At 36.4% G+C, this 17,383-nt stretch overlaps 1 protein-coding gene across 23 annotated transcripts in view; it reads right to left on the reverse strand.

Moving 5' to 3' along the window:
• The window catches only part of DMD (dystrophin), a 1,854,857-nt gene that overhangs the window by 964,060 nt on the left and 873,414 nt on the right, over window positions 1-17,383 (reverse strand). For 22 of the 23 annotated variants that reach the window (XR_010919130.1, XR_010919131.1, XM_067545076.1 and 19 more), the window contains 4 exons: window positions 14,567-14,746; window positions 14,041-14,169; window positions 11,642-11,812; window positions 1,871-1,993 (listed from right to left, as the gene is read on the reverse strand). Coding sequence is in view for 21 of the 23 variants with exons in the window: in XM_067545076.1 (XP_067401177.1) it covers window positions 1,871-1,993; window positions 11,642-11,812; window positions 14,041-14,169; window positions 14,567-14,746 (603 nt within the window). In the remaining 2 variants the exon portion in view is untranslated. The remainder of the gene's footprint in view (window positions 1-1,870; window positions 1,994-11,641; window positions 11,813-14,040; window positions 14,170-14,566; window positions 14,747-17,383) is intronic. The other variant, XM_067545077.1, reaches the window with a different exon arrangement.

A 17,383-nucleotide genomic window follows, 5' to 3' on the forward strand; every position in this document is an offset into this window, starting at 1 on the left:
AAATGACTGACTTTAAACATTTGTTTAAAAACGTATAACACTCTGCACTTCTTGATAAGTGATACACATTTTATTTTGCTGAACAGTCAGACTTGTACAGAATGACCATTATCACTGGCCAGCCAAGGAGTGGCATTGCTCTGAAAAGAACCCAAAAGTGAGTCCCAATCCAGTATTCCTCAGGATAGTAGGAATGGCAGTGCATGGCATGGTTTTTAACCCTTTTAAAGTTGACGCTTTTCTTCACCTACTGAACTAATAGTATTCATTACATAAAAAGAGCAAATACATTTTTAGAAAATGGTATTGATTTATGACCGATTTGTGAATGGAAAAAAGGGCTAAATGCACAACAAATGTTATTTGCAATAAATAACAGTAGACACTCGTTAATAGCAACATATCGGTGCCCTTTTGCTATGTTGCTCCTAAGTGGCTGTTGCTATTATGGGGAGTGTTATCTGACCAAAGGCATATGAAGGATGTTTCGGAAGGGGTGTTGTGGTGGGGGAGTGGAGTGTGGAGGGACTGGAGCAGGGGAACCTTGGGTTTGGCCAGGGAGCAAAACTGCTGAGCGAGCCTGGCTGCTGGGGACAGCTTAAGGTTGCTCCCACTGGCAGCTTCATGCTCCCCCCAGCAAGGTGCACCGTGAACAGCTGGTAATGGAGGGTGGGATGGCTCCTAGCACAGGCAGCGGAGACAGGAGGGAAGTAGGGGATAGGTCAGTGCCCTGGGGAGGACTGACTCCCCATTGCAAAACAGCACAGCCACACCCCACCAACAGCAATGAGATGGAGAGAACAATTCAGTGCATGGGCGGATCACCGATATTGCCCACTGCAAAATACCAACCCCTATCTCTTCCCAAAGCCACCTGCAAGCCAGAAGCTGAGGAAGAGAGGAGAAAACCTTCCAGCTGTGCCTCTGCTGCTCTCCCGACCCCAGCTTCTGTCCCCCCCCCCCCCGCCAAAAAAAAAAAAAAATCCTTCTCTTCCATATTCTTCCTCCAAACATCCCCCCTACGCATGTACTCTACACAGACTCTGTCAGGCAATGCAAATGGATGGGGCTGTGTGTCCTGGAGCTGCAGTGAAGGGCCAGGGTGGGAAGAGAGTGGAAAGATGCAGTTTGAGGGGGCAGCACTCCTATATGTCCCCCCCAATCTCTGCTCCTGGTTGTGACATCACAATATCCCAAATGTTGCTTTTAGCGAGTAGACAATTCACAGTAGGGAAAGTGTTCCCAAAGGAAATGTTGCTCATAAGCACCGGTTACTCTTACAATGTGTTGCTGAAAACAAGTGCCTACTGTATGGCCAGATGTATGTAGAACTCATTGGTGCATATGAAAACTGCATGTTGTTTCTTCCAATGAACATTAAACTTACATTTGTCTACAGTGAATTTCTAATGTCATTGTATTGTCCAATTGCCTAGCTTTTCTTCATCAAACTGAAGTTCCTCAGTTTGAGTATCAACAATTAAATATTGTCTGGAAATTTTGCCACCTCATTTGTCACTCCCTTTTCCAGAGCATTAATAATTATATTAAATATTACTGGTACTAGTACAAAATTTGTAGTCTGCACTGCAGGTTTGCTATACAGTACTGATACTCATATGCATTAATACAGAAGTGTTTCTTTGTACAACACTTAACCATAAACAGATGTCACTAAAATCAAAGTATTACTTAGAACAATAAATGCTAAACTGGGCTCACTGAGTTCATAATAAATCAGTATAATTATAATTTGTCTTAGTCCAGTGTAAGGATCCGAATGCAAACGTAAAGGTTTCTAATGTCTGCCCCAGCTTTTTTATTCATTTCCATTCCTAGTTTATTCATCCTTCAATCACAACCACTTTACCATATCTTTATTGAAGTCTTCCTCTTTCAGATTCACCCCTTGCTGAATTTCAGCCTCCAATGGTTCAAGCAATTTTTGTATATCAAAGTTAAACTGCTCCAATTCCTTTAAAGGAATGAAAGGCTAAAAAGAGATAGAAAAAGATTGCCAATTTAAATCACAAACTTAATATTTTTATTAGAAACATAAACCAAAAAGAGACATCTGCTCTACCCCCTATTGCAAAACTAATGGCACACATTATGTTTCCAACTAATATGTTACAAAATATGTTCAACACAACTAGTCAAAGTACCTAAAGATGGAAATAAAGATAAACATTTAGCAATATCAGAGTAAAATGTATATTAAAGATAATGTAATAATTTTATGGTGAGTGAAGATAAAAGCAAAAATAAGTCCTGATCTTCCCTCATTCATGTTTTCAAAAAATGTTCAGGTAAATTGTATTATGCAACACTTTGTCTAAAATATTAAATGTTAACGTTGTTTGGTGAAATCTGATCTGTCAGAAATTACTCGCACAGGAGCAAGCAACACATTCAGGTGGATAAACACATTCTACCACCTTAAATTGAGAATAAATACATGGTAATTTGTTTTACTGCTCTTAAATAATTTTTCTGTCACAAAGCAGGGCCAAATAGTCAGATGACTGTTATACAGTCCCTAACTTATCTAATACACAACAACTGATAAACCTACATAGATATTTGTGCAAGGACATTTAAAAAAAAACAAAACCTCATAAAAACGCTTATGTTTCAAAAAATTCAAGAGAAATTTATCAAACTCAAGCAAAAAACTTAGCTACTGGCTTATATAAATGATCATATTTAATCTTATTACCACAACCTTTAATTTTGAATTTAAAAATGAACAACAGCTACTTATGAACAACAATAGGCGAACTTTCCTTTTGTTTTTCTTTATGCACCACTTGGGAAAAATTGATGTATGAGTGCATATTTGCAATTTAATATAAATTCATGAGTGTATTCCAAAACTTTATTATGAGATAAAAATATCAAATGATTAACAGCTAAGCTTTCTTGATTAACTTTATATACACTTGATACATTCTCAATTATTCTTACATAAAAATTAGACTTAAAAGTAGCCTTTTAATTGTTTGATACTTTCAGATGTCAAATGCAAAATTACCTACTTGTTACAGTCAGTATATTATGTACCAGTCAAACCTTTTCTTATCCCCCAAGAAGAGGTCTACTCAATGGGTATTAATTATACAGCTATTGCAATATGTTGATCACCACAATCAAAATAATTCAGTAAGAACATTATTAGGGATAGGCGCTGAACTAAGAGAGTCAAGATACTTGGAGTGTCTTCCTGCTGTGTGACCTTGGGCAAAAGTCATTTCATCTAACACTGCCTCTGTTTCCCCTGACACCCTTTGTCTTTCTTCTCTATTTAGCTTGTAGATTCTTTGGGCTCTCACTATGTATTTGTATAATGACTAACACAACAGGACTCTAATTTTGGCTTGGGCATCTAAGTATTACAGTAATACAAAACCATAATAATAATTATATTTTCCTTGAACATGACAGTTGGACTCCATCCTGCAAAATGTTTTTTACATAAATACTCCAATAACACAACTGAAGTACTCATGTGAGTGTTTGTACAGTCAGGCCCATTGATTTTCTTACTACTTTCTGCTATTGTCTTTTGTTCAGCATTAGGTTCAACATATTCCTGGTGAACACAGTAACCCCAAAAGCTAATTAATGTTTTCAAAATTGTGGTAGGTTAAAAAAAATTAATAAAGCACTACTGATTGGAGATAACGTATCTTTTAATTTCATTTCTTATTTAGGAGGCCTACAGAATTCTCACTCACTCGTCCTGGAGGTATAAGAAGTTTAATTTCAGCTGGGGCTTTGGTAGCATAACCATAAATAGAATCAATACTTGTCATGATTTGCATAATTCAACAACTATCTTATGTTTTTTTCCAGAAGTTGCAACAGAAATATATACCACTTTTGGGCATGGATTGTCTAGTGATTTAATAAAACAGAAATCCTTTATTAAATATCATTGACATTAAAAATTAATTAATTATATCTTACCTATTGTATCTTGAGTGTTTTATAAGATATACTTTTATCACCATTATTTTGATGACATGTAATGTTTCAATGATTCTAAAAATCTTACTTTACTAAGTAGATATAGGGGAAACAAAAATAAGCAGAAAGATGACATTCGTTATTTCAGCATTAAAGGTTTCTTGGGCTCAAAGAATGTTAAAGAACAGTAGAATGATTGACTTTAGGCATTATGTTTCTAGAGAACACATTGTGCTCACCAGGATTTTACCAAGAAATTCAGAATTATGCTCAGAGCAGTCAGCAATTGAAGAGGAAAAAATTGGAAACAAATCAATAGTTTCCTTCAAATGCTTTGAAGGTTACTTTAAAATTACTTAAATTTCACCAAGAGCGAGACCAATAAAGGGACCAAGGGCAGGAAATACAGAAATATGATTAAACCATGCAAAATTTAACAAGGAAAAAATGAAAAAGACAAGTAGAAGGAATTAAATGAAATGAAAAGGCAGAATCTAATAAAATGCATGAATAGCATATTTTTGTTTAATAGATCTTGAACTAATATATTTGTTCATTTTGTTAATTTAAGATGTATGTGAAAAAGGTACAAAATCACTGTCCTATCTTGGTGAGTTTACAACAAATCAAATCATTCCTCACTCAGTAGTTAAAATTTTATAATGATATGATTAGCATGAAAACACTACTCATCAACTTCTATCTTGATTTGCTCTTGAGAGAATTGAGCATCCTCAGCTTATACTAAGTAAATAAATAAATACTGCTACTACTTAGGACATAGAGGTTTTCAGTCCATGAATCCAAAGAACTTCATAGAGGAAAGTATCATCTCCATTTTACAAATGGGGAAACTGAGGGATGAGGTAATTTGTCCAAGTTCACACAGCAAGTCAGTGGCTGACCCAGGAATAAAACGCCAGAGTTTTGACTCCTAGCTTAGTGTACTATCCAGTGGACCATGCTGCCTTGCTAATTTCACTTGGAGTTGTGGTTGTCCGGCCCACAGTAAGGTCAGGTCTTTTAATCAACTTAATAACTGTTGAATTCTTCATTGTGAACTATATAATAAGGTAATTACTTTAAAGTCATTTACTCTATTTCTAGAAATGTTCTGAGCTATTATCACAGCATTAACCCATCTCACATGATAAGACAATAATGCAATTAACAGTGTATTTAATGTTATGCCTCTATTTAGCAACATTATGCTATGCCCCATGCAATTGCTCTCACACCTCTATTTTGTATCTTTGCAATGAGATCACTGTAATGCAACTTTTGGAAGTGTGGACTACATTTTGGGCTCATGAATAGGAGAGATTCTTTGAGTGGAGTCCTTCTGGCCTCTCTGCATGACTCACATGATTTCACCTTGCACATTAGATTATGCCCTATGCTAGATCACTATGTTGATAATCAGCCTCACTTCCAGCATTTTGTGAGGCCCTGGCGTACATTGTGTATTCCTCTCGATATGTCTTCCTGGAAGGACTGTGAAATTGCAATATTATTCTCAAATAATGAGACATTCTTATCTCCTTCCTTAGGAAAGGTAAATCATGTATAAATGTTTCCTGCTATGTTTGCTACTTCATGGGTTGATGAGATGACCTGTAGTTTGCCATTCTCTGTATTTAGGTGTGTGGGTTTTAGTTTGGTTTGGTTTTTTGCTGTTTGGACTCTGGTTTAGTATACCTTCCACTCAGAACGTTCACTGGATTTTTCAAATGGAAAGTCTTGTGGTCATTTGAACTTTAACATTTGATTTTTCTTCTATTTATGCAGCTTTAAAATGAGCCAGCTTTTGAAACCACATCATGTAATAATGGTAAAGAATCACAGAAAGAGTCAATTTAATTTAGGACTGAACAAGGAGCATTATTAGATATGGGGGGAAGTATTGCCACTAAAGTTCCTTAGTGTCAATTTCCCTGAAAAGCTTCTACATAGAGGGGATAAAGGAATATTCTCTCTGGCTTCCTATAGCAACTTTAAAAAAAACTCCAACAAATAAAAATAGTAAGCAGCTCTCTGAACTCAAGACCTGGTTACTTAGCATATGACTCTGTAAGAAACTTATGTGACTGTTCTGTAATATGACATAAAAAGTCAATTTAGTTTTGTACTGCATAAACAGAAATCTTCTCATGGATTAGCTAGATTAGAGAGGCATCATGGTCCAATGCTTAGGGTGCTACACTGAGCCCCAGGACAACTGGGTTCTAAATCTCAACTCTACTACTGACCTGCTGTGAGACCATAGGCAAGATATTTTGCCTACCTGTGCTTCTGTTCCTCTCAGACCTTTTGTCTGTCTCATCTATTTAGATTATACATTTTTCATGGTAGGGGCTGTCTCTGAGAGTTTGTGCAGCACCTAGCACAATGGTGCCCTGACCTTGTTTGGAGCCTCTAAGATCTACTGTAGTATAAAAAAATAAGATGACAGTTCCCATATAGAACAGTAGTAAGACTACACCTCAAGAACTACATGGAGATATTTGAGTCTCACTATAGGAAAGATGGTGACTAATTGGAGGCAACTCAGAGAAAAAACCACAGACCAACAGATATATTATATTGGGTTGTAAGGCAAGATTACAAGAAATAAATATATCTAGGTTTATGTGACTACCATGGATAATCCTCTACAAGTATATGAATGGTACAAACATCAAGGTTGAAGAGGAATGGTTTAGTTCATAAGCAGGAGTAATGGTATAAAACTGAGCACAGGAAAATGCAGGAAACAGTGAAGTCAAGTTATTGTGAAATAGCTTTCCAAAGAAAGTGAGGAATCCCCATTACTTCAGAAATTTAGTGCTCGGCCAGAAAAAGCATTTGATCACATACTAAAAGACAACAAGACTACATCTGGAAAAAAATGAACACATATTTTATAATAGGTCCTTTACTATTTCAATAAATTAAAGACGTAATATTTTATATCAGTCGAAAGACACCTTTGTACCATAATGGCCAAAAAGAAAAGAAAAGTGATTAGAAGTTAGACCTACTTTTTACTAGACCATTAAGAGTATCTTCTTAAATTCAGGATTATGTTGAAAAGTATAGTAGTGAGAGAAAAAATATTTGTTACACTCGCATTCTGAAAGCAGCTATAATTTTAGCATTGCTTATTATTATGTTAGGACGTTTTCTCTGTGTGTTCAGCATGTACCATATGGTACAGCTGTGAAGTATGCATCAACAGAACTTTTTTGGACTCAGTGTCATAACCTTATGTTAAATTTATTTTGCTATATATCCACACAACACTTACGATTCATTTCTTTTAAATTCAGAATGTTAACAATTACTGATGGAAAAGTAAGGTTTTTTGCAGAAGAAAACAAATTTACTGTTGTGCAGTACAGCAAAGGAAAGATTAGGTAGGTCAAACATGCTAACATTGACAACAACTGTGTTCTTGGTCAAGGAAGACTGAAATAACTTTTACACATCTTTGAAGAGTGACATAATTGGAAACCACTCAGGTAAAAATATATGTTTGACTACAGAAATAATAAAACCAGGAAATTGCTAGCACTTATTCATATTATGAAATGAAGTATGCTCTGATTTTTCCCCCAATAGAGTATCACATTTAAATTGCTTTGGGGTCTAGTGTCCCATTGATGTGTGAAGAAGCCATGAGCTCAAACTCTCATGAATTCTGAACAAATCTTTACCTCCTAATACCAAAGAGAGACTTTGTTATTAATTCCTAAAATAGGAAGATATAAAACAAACTACAGCAATTTTGATAAGCCTCAAAACACTTTTTCCCCATTGCCTTTATATTTAATATTTTATGTGTTAACAATGTCATGAAAATTCTAATTTAAATGATACAAACTGAATGTTACTGTTAATTTCTTGATTCTTCAATATGTGACTCAATAACATTTTTGTGAAAGACAAAATAGAATAGTAAACACCACACTTCAGCATTCCATAATTACTAAATTTAAAGTTCTCAAGGAATCAAACTACCAAGGAAAACCGACTCTGCATTATTTCATATTTTATTTCATGGTAATGTTTCTTTTCTTATGGCCAATGATTTCCACTTTCCACAATAAACTATAATAAGCCTGGGTATGGCTCAATGAATATGTAGGTTCCATTAGTCACTGGTCTTCCACTATGCTGAATGAACAACAAAAGCTCCTGCTGATTCTGTTATATTTTTTAACTGCCTCAACAGCTGCTTTTGACATGTATGCAGTCTCTGGTAAATATAGGTGCAGTCACTTAAATTGCTCCATTTTGTGTTTATAAGAGAACTCAGAAGGTAGTGTTGACCCTCTGCCCCAAAAAAGCTCTCTTGTGGTACCGGTATTGTGAAGTTTTATTCTGTCACCTTATGCAGACCCAAATATTTCACCACAGCTAAGGTTATGTTAATCCATAAGTACTATACTTCAGCAATTGCTTTCTGAAAAGTTAATGTGCAAGACCAAGCCACAAAAATCTATTACATTAAAAAATGAAAACCTCTATATTGTATTACCAGGAAGCCTTAGAAGAAAAACAAAGCATCCTCTATATAACAGTCAATGATTCTATAGTGTGAAGATCAAAACAAAATGTGGAAGAGTGATATAACAATGTAGACTTCTGTATAAAACAGGATTGATATTTCCAAGAAATCTCAGGTTAATGTACTTTGAGTAGACACACTTCATCCTATCTCAAAACAGAATTATTTTTGAAGTTCCTTCTCATATATTTCTGACACTCATTCAAGATACAGGGCTAAATTCAGATCTGTGATATACAGGAATGGGGTCCAATGATGTCAAGGGGTGAGGGTCACTGAGGAGAACTAAAAACAGAATTTAGCTTATTGGGTCAGATCATCTCCCCTTCACTTGAACATGGAGGGGCCTACCTGGCTTGGATCTCTCCCTTTCTATGTAAGTGTTGGGATGGTGCTGAATTACTATATAGTATTGCAATGGACAAGTTTGGTAAGCCTGAGTGCTAAAGGCTTCTGGGAGCAGGGCCTCTCAGCACTAGACAGTGGAAAATTACTGAGAAGGCCAAACTTGCACTTGACACTGACATGAGCTATGAATGTTTGTCCAGGCCCTGTGTGCACAGCTGTGCTGATGTGGAAGACCAGCAGTCATGGTCAGCCAATGACTAGTTTGCACACGTGGAGGTGGGTAATGGTGACTCTGGGACGAACTGACCTGGGTCAACTATAGAACAGCATGACCTCAGGTGCCCAGGTGACTAGTTAATGAGCAAGTGAATATCAGCCAATTCCTGTAGCCCCCTCCCAAATTATGAATTAATTATGATATGCTAGATGATACAGTAGCAAAGCATATTTTGCATATCTTGGGGACTTGTGACTCTTTTGGAAAAATGGTTTAAGTATTGGGGAATATCACATGTTATATATGTATGCACACACATATCTAAAGAGGCTGGTGATACTGTTGGACAGAAGAGGGACTTTGGGACCAGAGGGCATCAGGGTAGCCAACACCCTTCTATGAGGGACTCAGAAAACAGACCAAGTACCTGAAGGGACAAGAAGAAGAACAGAAACAGTCTCCACCTAGAATTGGTAGCTATACCTGCTTTGTTTGCTAATCAGGGTACTTTGTGTGGCCACAGCATAGTTACTGAGGGTTTATGCTTGGGGAATTGAGGCTTATTAAGGAGAGGCATTGTATATCTTTTTCTGTTTGTCTGTGATGCCTAGTTTCAAATAAATAGCTTTGCATTGAAAAGATTGAATTCTAGTCTTCACTGGTACGGTTATTGGGTGCCCAGCCCAACAGAAAGGTTCTCCTCTGAGCAACTGTTCCTCCTCCCTTGGATATCACAAAAGCCTCTTTGTGGGGTTTAGAGTCAGTTTGGAGCCTCCTTGAGAGCATGACTGCAAGAAAGTCAAGAAAGTGTAGTATTGGAGCCTCTGTAGAGGCACTGGATGGTAACAATAAGCCCTAGCCTGCAGCAGATCCTTGTGGATTCCCGGGAATCTCTTATGTTTGGGAGCAAGCCACACAGTCCTTTCAAAAACTGCATGCACCCAATGGCTTTTGAGATCAGAGTAAAACTATGAGTGATAAAATAATAATAAAAAATAGTTTTTATTAATTGTTACTAGAGCCAGGACTTTAACCTTTCTTTAATTGTATTAAACTTTATTTATCCTCCCAACTTGTTTAGCCCATTATTAATATAATATGACAGCTATACAAATATAGCACTAACCACCATCATATTGCTAAAATCTTTGGCCCTTTCCTAAGGTCCATTACTTAAAATGCATGCAGGCTTTAATGTCTTTAAATCCAATTTAGGTTATAATCCTATTTGCTTTTTGGATGATTTAAAGAGGTAAAAATCCCATAGATTATGGATGGAAGGGACCTCAAGAGGTCATCTAGTCCAACCCCCCTGCTCAAAGCAGGACCAACCCCAACTAAGGATTTAATCACATAGCAAATGTTTTAATCACAAAGATGAATATTTCAAACAGTCTTACAAAAAATATCATGTGTATATAGCTCATTGTTATAAATGCCGTTTTTTGGTTAAATACCAAAAAAAATAGATTATGACTACCCAATTTGCTTGGAGCAATGGGAAGTAGATCCTTGCAGCCTGGGAGGAAGATTGTGATTCAGAATTAAAAACTCCCTCTTGGTTCTCCGATGTGGAAGGAGTAAACTGTAACAAGTCGATGCTCAGCCAGAATAAGTTTCCTTACATATGGGCATAGCTCCACCAAATGGTGAATTTAGATATGGGGGAGATGAGAAGATTCCATCTATTCCTTGCCCTCTCATGCCCATCTGCCCTGAGTAGGGGACGTACCCCGCTTCCTCTTCTGTGATGCTACCTATGATGCGTAGTGGTCTAATGTGGATTAAGTCATCTTTGAACCATGTTCCACCACATAAACCAGGTCAAAATTTGACAAAAATGGCCAAATCCACATTAAGCCCACATTCAGCAAAGTACTTAAAGTAGTTCCTAACTTTAAGCAGGAGAATAGTCCAAGTAAAGTTGATGAAAATACTCACACACTTAAAAAACTTCACTGAGTCAGAGTTTGAAAGGAAAAGACGATAAATTTAACTGGAAAAAAATCATACTAAAAAAAGACCATTTTTAAGTTGTGGAAAGAGAAAAAAAATCAAAAGGAGTCCAGTGGTAATATACATGCTTAAGAAATAATTATTCCATTGGTATAGTCCATAACTACTAATTTGCATTCCAGGGGTGAAATTCTAGCACCACTGAGTCATTGGCAAAACTCTGAGTTCAGTGGGGCCAGGATTTCACTCTTATAATTTACAAAGGCAACAGATGTCTCTCTGTATTTAATATGTAATAATAAACTTCATACCTTGTATGCTTCATTTTATTCTAGAACACATTTTCAAAGATGTAAAGCTCATGAAAATATTTACTTATCCATGAAATGGTAAAAGAATAAATATGATAAACCTCTCCCCCCACACACAAACTCACTTTCTCTTCCCACATTCTTAATATTTACATTTTGATTATGTATCTTTTTTATTATTCCTTTGAAAACTTTGCTTTGGGGGGGAATGTGGTCCCCCTATGTAGGACCATGCACCTTTTGTAAAACACCACTTAGCATGCGTCTCCACATGGGAGCTGTTCCTCCTACCTTTCCACTCTTAATTCTTTGTGATACAGCTGCAAACCGTTGGTTGAGCTCTGACACTTTAGGCTCTATTACTTTCCTGCAGTGATTTCCACGGTTTGTCATCAAGTCTACTGCCTGGTCACGCACAGAGTCCACCTTTGGACGCATATCATTCAGCTCAGCCTTTAAGCGCTACAGTCCATGAGCAAGAGACAGAGCTTGAAGTTAGTAATAAATGCAAAGAGAGAGCGAGAGAGAGAGAGCGTGCAAAAGAATAGGAAGCAAAACCAAAAAGGAAATTCAGATAACAGTACGAGTGTGCAAATATAATAGGGGAGCTCTGGATAACCTATACTGATTTTGTAGCCCTCAAGTTTAGAGAAAGTATATGTATACACTTTATTAATGATCTAGATTAGCATTTATTGGAAAATGATGGAGAACATATTTCCAGCTTCTCTCTAAACAATACTTCTTTCCAGCAATACTACTATACTCAGTCAGAGAGGTAATTTTTTCAGGTCAGGACGCCTATCCTTGCAGAATTCCACACCTGAAAAACATTTTGCAAAGAATTAGAGCTCAAAAAGGTTTCTTTTAGTTTTTACTTTTGCTTCTGTTGAGCTCCTGTCTCTTCTCATAATGAATGCCAAAACTTTTCTTGTGTCTGATGTAAATTCTAAATCAACCACAGAAACAACAGAACAGGCCTAACATCTATCAAAAAATTAGCACAACCCAAGAGCTGAAAACTTTTAAATGCTCTGAAAATTCCTTGATTCTTGGACTGTAAGGGGTACATGTGAAATTTAAGGATTTTAAATGCTGCAAGTATAAGCTTTTTCCCTGTAAATGTTTTTTATAGACTTGAAATGTAAAGCCTGTATCCTGATCTTTGTCCTTACCCAAGTTAACATACTGTACATGTCCATGAATCCTGTACATGAGAAAAACCTGTGTGTTTGTTGCATGCTTTTCATGAAAAACAACTGTCAAATTACTCTCCATCAATAACTACAAATAATTTTGGTAAACACAGATTTAAGATTTTGAACCTGGATACACAGATTCATTATTTTTGACCATAAGCCTTCTTGACTACAGGGAGGTATTCAACAACAAAGGGGCACTCTCCACCACCATGTAGCACTGCTAATTCTCATGCTGCAAAATAGTTATATTCATATATTGTGCTATGGTACTAGTGCTGATGTTGAGAAAGATGCTATGATGATTTTATATATCTTGTATCTCTCTCATATATATATATACTCCAATGCCCAGAAAGGAGAAGGTGATCAAAATCATCTGCTTCTGCTTTTGGAATCTTGAAAGTATTGCCCAAAACAGGCAAAAATATGTAAGTGTAGGCTAAACACTGGGGATCTGAAACACTGGTTTTTAGGATTGCATTGCATTGTCTACAAGAAATGCCTTTGTGTAATAGGAAGTTATACCTGTATTGTTGGAAAGGATAATTGTGCTTTATACCTTACACTGGAAAAATTGCTTATTCTTTTGAAGACTGTCCTGTAATCCTGCTAAGATCAGTGTTACAAGGCACTGATTTATTCTCTGAATAAATGTTGGTTTGAAAATTATGGCTGCCTTGAAATTTGTGAAGTTTTGCTTTAGCAAATTGTATCATGTTAGTGTCAGCAAGACAGTCCAACTTAGATTTTGCAAATTCTTCCTCGATTAGTATGTACTGATTCAACGCACAACAATCGATACAGAGCATAACTCAAAGCAGAATATGGCCTCAAGTATGAAAAACTGTCTCAGACTGGATGCAAACTCTGAGTCACATATGCGTTACAATGCATATTAATTTTTAATTAATTGGATCGGATGATATTTTAGTTCTAAATACTGCCATTGATGTGAAAGAAGATTTGTTGTTTGCAATTGGGACCTGTACATACAGTGTATATGCCACATAATATCCCTTCTATGAACGATAAACCACTTCAACTAGGATTATTCTCAGTTGTAATGCTATGTTGCCAGTGCAATCAGTGCTTGGTAAGCTAAAATGTTAATGTGATATGAATAGCAAGAACACAATGATTCACAGAAGGGAAGAGAGAGACAAAGGAGCACATACATAACACTTTTTTTTTAAATAGATGCATTTGAGATAATAGTTTTCAGCGAGAGAGGCTTAAGAATAAGTGTTCTGCTCACTATGAAGTCCCCAAGCCTTAAAATAACATATTTAGTTTTTCCTGCTGCAGGGTTTACTTTCACTACTCATTACAATATTATTAAGCAATCTATAAGCTGTTGGAGGATAGTTTTGTCAAGAGAAAAATAATCTTTTATAATGCACTTTGAAACCTCTAGGGTAAAAAGCTTGACATGCACTGGTTTTTTAAGAATAATATAATAAATGCTTTCCAGAAAACTGTATTTGTTACCTTAAGAACTTCCTCTTTTTGCTGAGATTTTTGTTTTTCAGATTCATCCAATAATATCTCTGCACGATACATCCAGGTTGTGATATTACCTACATTCTGATCAAATGTCTCCATGTGCTTTTGATATTCCTGTATGTGGAAAAAGATAAGTAGTCCGTATTAAAAAATAATAAGTGTTGAAATAAAGGAAAGGCATGATTATGCAAACATTACCTTTTACATTTACATTACATTTGCCTCCCTGACTCAACAGCAGGGCTTAGCACAGAGACTTGGTGAGACGAAAAAGAAGAGGTGCCAGCAGTGGGTCTCTATATATTTGTTACTCTGCACACACACAGCCAAATTCTTTGTTTACAACCCACAAAATACGACCCAGATCAATGGAGATATTGACACAGAGTCTGGTGACATTGCACCTATCTCTACATATATTCTAAGAGGCCTATTGTGCAATGCAATAGGATTGAACCCCTAATATTGGTATTGGTTTAATGAACTAGAAGCACAAATACTTTTATCTTACCAACAATAGGTTGAACCACTCCTCAGCTCGTGAAGTTACTGCTATCCAGTTACTTTTCAGGAGACTGAGTTTATCATCCACTAGACTTCCTTTTTCTTTCAGCACCATTCTCAAACCATCTCCTAGATCACTGATGCTCTTGAGATGGAGCTGGTGTTTCTCAATCTCCTTTTGCGTTGCCTGTGGAAATTGTACCCAGGATGATTACTTAATAAATATGAAAGGTCAGTTTGGAAATAGAACACATCAAGAAATCAAAAATTATATTTGCTTTCACACTATGATTATACAATACAAAATGTCAAAATAGGATTGTAATAGGTAAAAAAGCCCACCTGCTCTTCCTTGCTGTCATGCTATTACTATGCAGAATAGTCCAAAATTAAAGCTCACTGTTCCACCTCTAAAGACATTTTAAGAATATCTCATACCCTCAGAATAGTTTTTGACCGATACCTTAATTTCAAAGAGGTAATATTACTTATCATTACAGTATATAGCTTAAATGTTTCATGCAAGATGTTCAAATTTTATGTTTAGAAGTTTTATTATTTAAGACATGAGACAAAAGCCAAAAAGCTATTTTTTAAAATAATAAAACAATTATTACCTATCTATTAAAACACCATACAAATCACCATTATAGGATAACTAAAGTGAAAATTTTAGTACTTTAGTCATTAGAGTATCACAACCCTAAAGGAATAGCAATATTATATGTTTTAAATACTGGGGGAATCCTCCCCTCTCCCCCCTAACATCCAGTTCAGTCTTTTTCAGCTGAAACCCTGGCCTCTTAGCCCTATCTGTAGCAAGTCACTATGACTTGGGATTGCACCTTGCAGACTAAAATCCCCCATTCAAATGGCCCATTTCTCACAGTGAGAATGAAGATCAAACCTGGGGTACAGTGATGCAACCCATCCTCCCAACAGCTCATTGCCCTTCTCATTCTCCTTATGTGCTTAGATTTAAAATGATATGCAAGATTACCCAATGAACTCATTCTGACTAAAATTCTGTGATAACGGTGCAAGAAAGTTAGCAAGGGAAAACCTCAAAAGTCCTGTGTAAACTAGTATGAAGTGACATACATGAATACAGGACTAAACAGTGGCCACAACTAGGACCTGCTGAATTCTCAGTAGGTGGCTCAATTTACCTTCACTTGACAGCACAGCTAACCAGTTTTGGGGAAAAATTCCTTCCTGACCACAAAGCTGGTGGATAATTGCTGCTCAAATGATGCAGGCATGTACCTTTTATCTGTTACAGGAACAAAGACTTAACTGAAAATGGCAAAGTTCAGAATGATGAGATGATTAAATAAATGCTTGGAATCACACACAAAATAAAGTGAGTCAATAATCAGCAGTCACCAAGAAGAGAGGAGGAACTGGAGAATTTCACGGATACCTAAGCACACAAAGGAGCAGAGACTTGGGTCATCAAGAGACAGACAGGCACACACCTGTCAGTCAAAATTTCCTGCATCCAAAGGGCCAGTCAATGTCCTTACTGAAGTGGAACCAAATTTATAGCCGACTCCACCATATCTCCTACAGTCCCACATTATTATGCTTATATTAATGTGTTTTCAGTGAAAGCATAACATAAAAAGTGAGGAGACAAATTACTCCCCTTGGTACAACAGCATCTCCAAGTGCATTTTGCAGATGTTTTTAGCTTACTGTATAGCAGCTACTTGATACATACATTGCACTGAGTTAATGATCTGATACCATAATTTTTCTCTCAAAAATAAGTTTTTACAATTACATTTCAGATAAGGATAAGCAGGTTTTAATGTTCTACCACATTATGCAAGTATTGAGGAAGACAGTTATGTGCCAGAATTTAGAGAATATTAATAAAAGGAATATGAACCATCTATTCCAAATTTCAGAACTATGGGACTTGAAACAGAGGTTTCAGATTTTGCCGGCTTCAAGTCAGTCTGGAAGAAATGCAAGGACAATCTTTTCCAGCACTATTTAATCTCTTCTGCTCTTGGGGGGGAAAAAAAACATACTCAATTTATTTTGAACAAAGAATACTGCTGGCTTCAGCTTTGGATGAAGGCTCAAGTCAGCTTCTATTTTGTCTGAATGGTTTAACCAATCCATAGTTTGAACATGCTTTGAATGAAGCCTTTGAGGCTTGTTCATTATTAATTATGACTATTTTTTTTATATATAAATGAAAAACTCAGGGTAATCTTGATGGCCATCACCTCCACAAATACATAAACATTAAAACCCAATGGGAACTACAGGCTTTGTCTAATCAGAATCTAACTTTTAAACAAGCAGATAATCTTCATGCTACAGAGCCAAATCTTCATTGATTAAAACTGCTGTTCAAAGCCAGATATACCTTTCAAGTGTGAATCTAGTCTGCTGAGCTTCTAAATTCAGCAGAGACTGAATCATCTCTCTCTCTCTCTCTCAAATACTGAGATATCGACCAATTTTTTCCCCCTACAAATATAAAAAGCTGTTTTTCCAATTACGTATCTCATGTTAACCACTGTAAAAATTAACACACTGGTCATTCCACCAAAGGTAACTAAGCAACACCCACCCACAAATGCTGACCCTCAGTAAAATAAGCCAGCTTGCCCGATTATATACAAACCCAGTTATCCAAAGGTTTATGCATGAAATCCTGGATCTATTGAAATCAACATCAAAACTCCCATAGATTTCAGTGGGGCCAAAATTCCATCCCATATGTTTCTGTAGAAATTCTGTACTGGACAATAAATTTATGTACTTGGTTGCACTGACAATCTACTTCCTTCAGTTACCAGATAAT

This window comes from Emydura macquarii, unplaced genomic scaffold, assembly GCF_026122565.2.
Source record: "Emydura macquarii macquarii isolate MOO-44397 ecotype Brisbane River unplaced genomic scaffold, CSIRO-AGI_Emac_v2 contig_1043, whole genome shotgun sequence".
NCBI classification, from domain to species: Eukaryota; Metazoa; Chordata; order Testudines; family Chelidae; genus Emydura; species Emydura macquarii.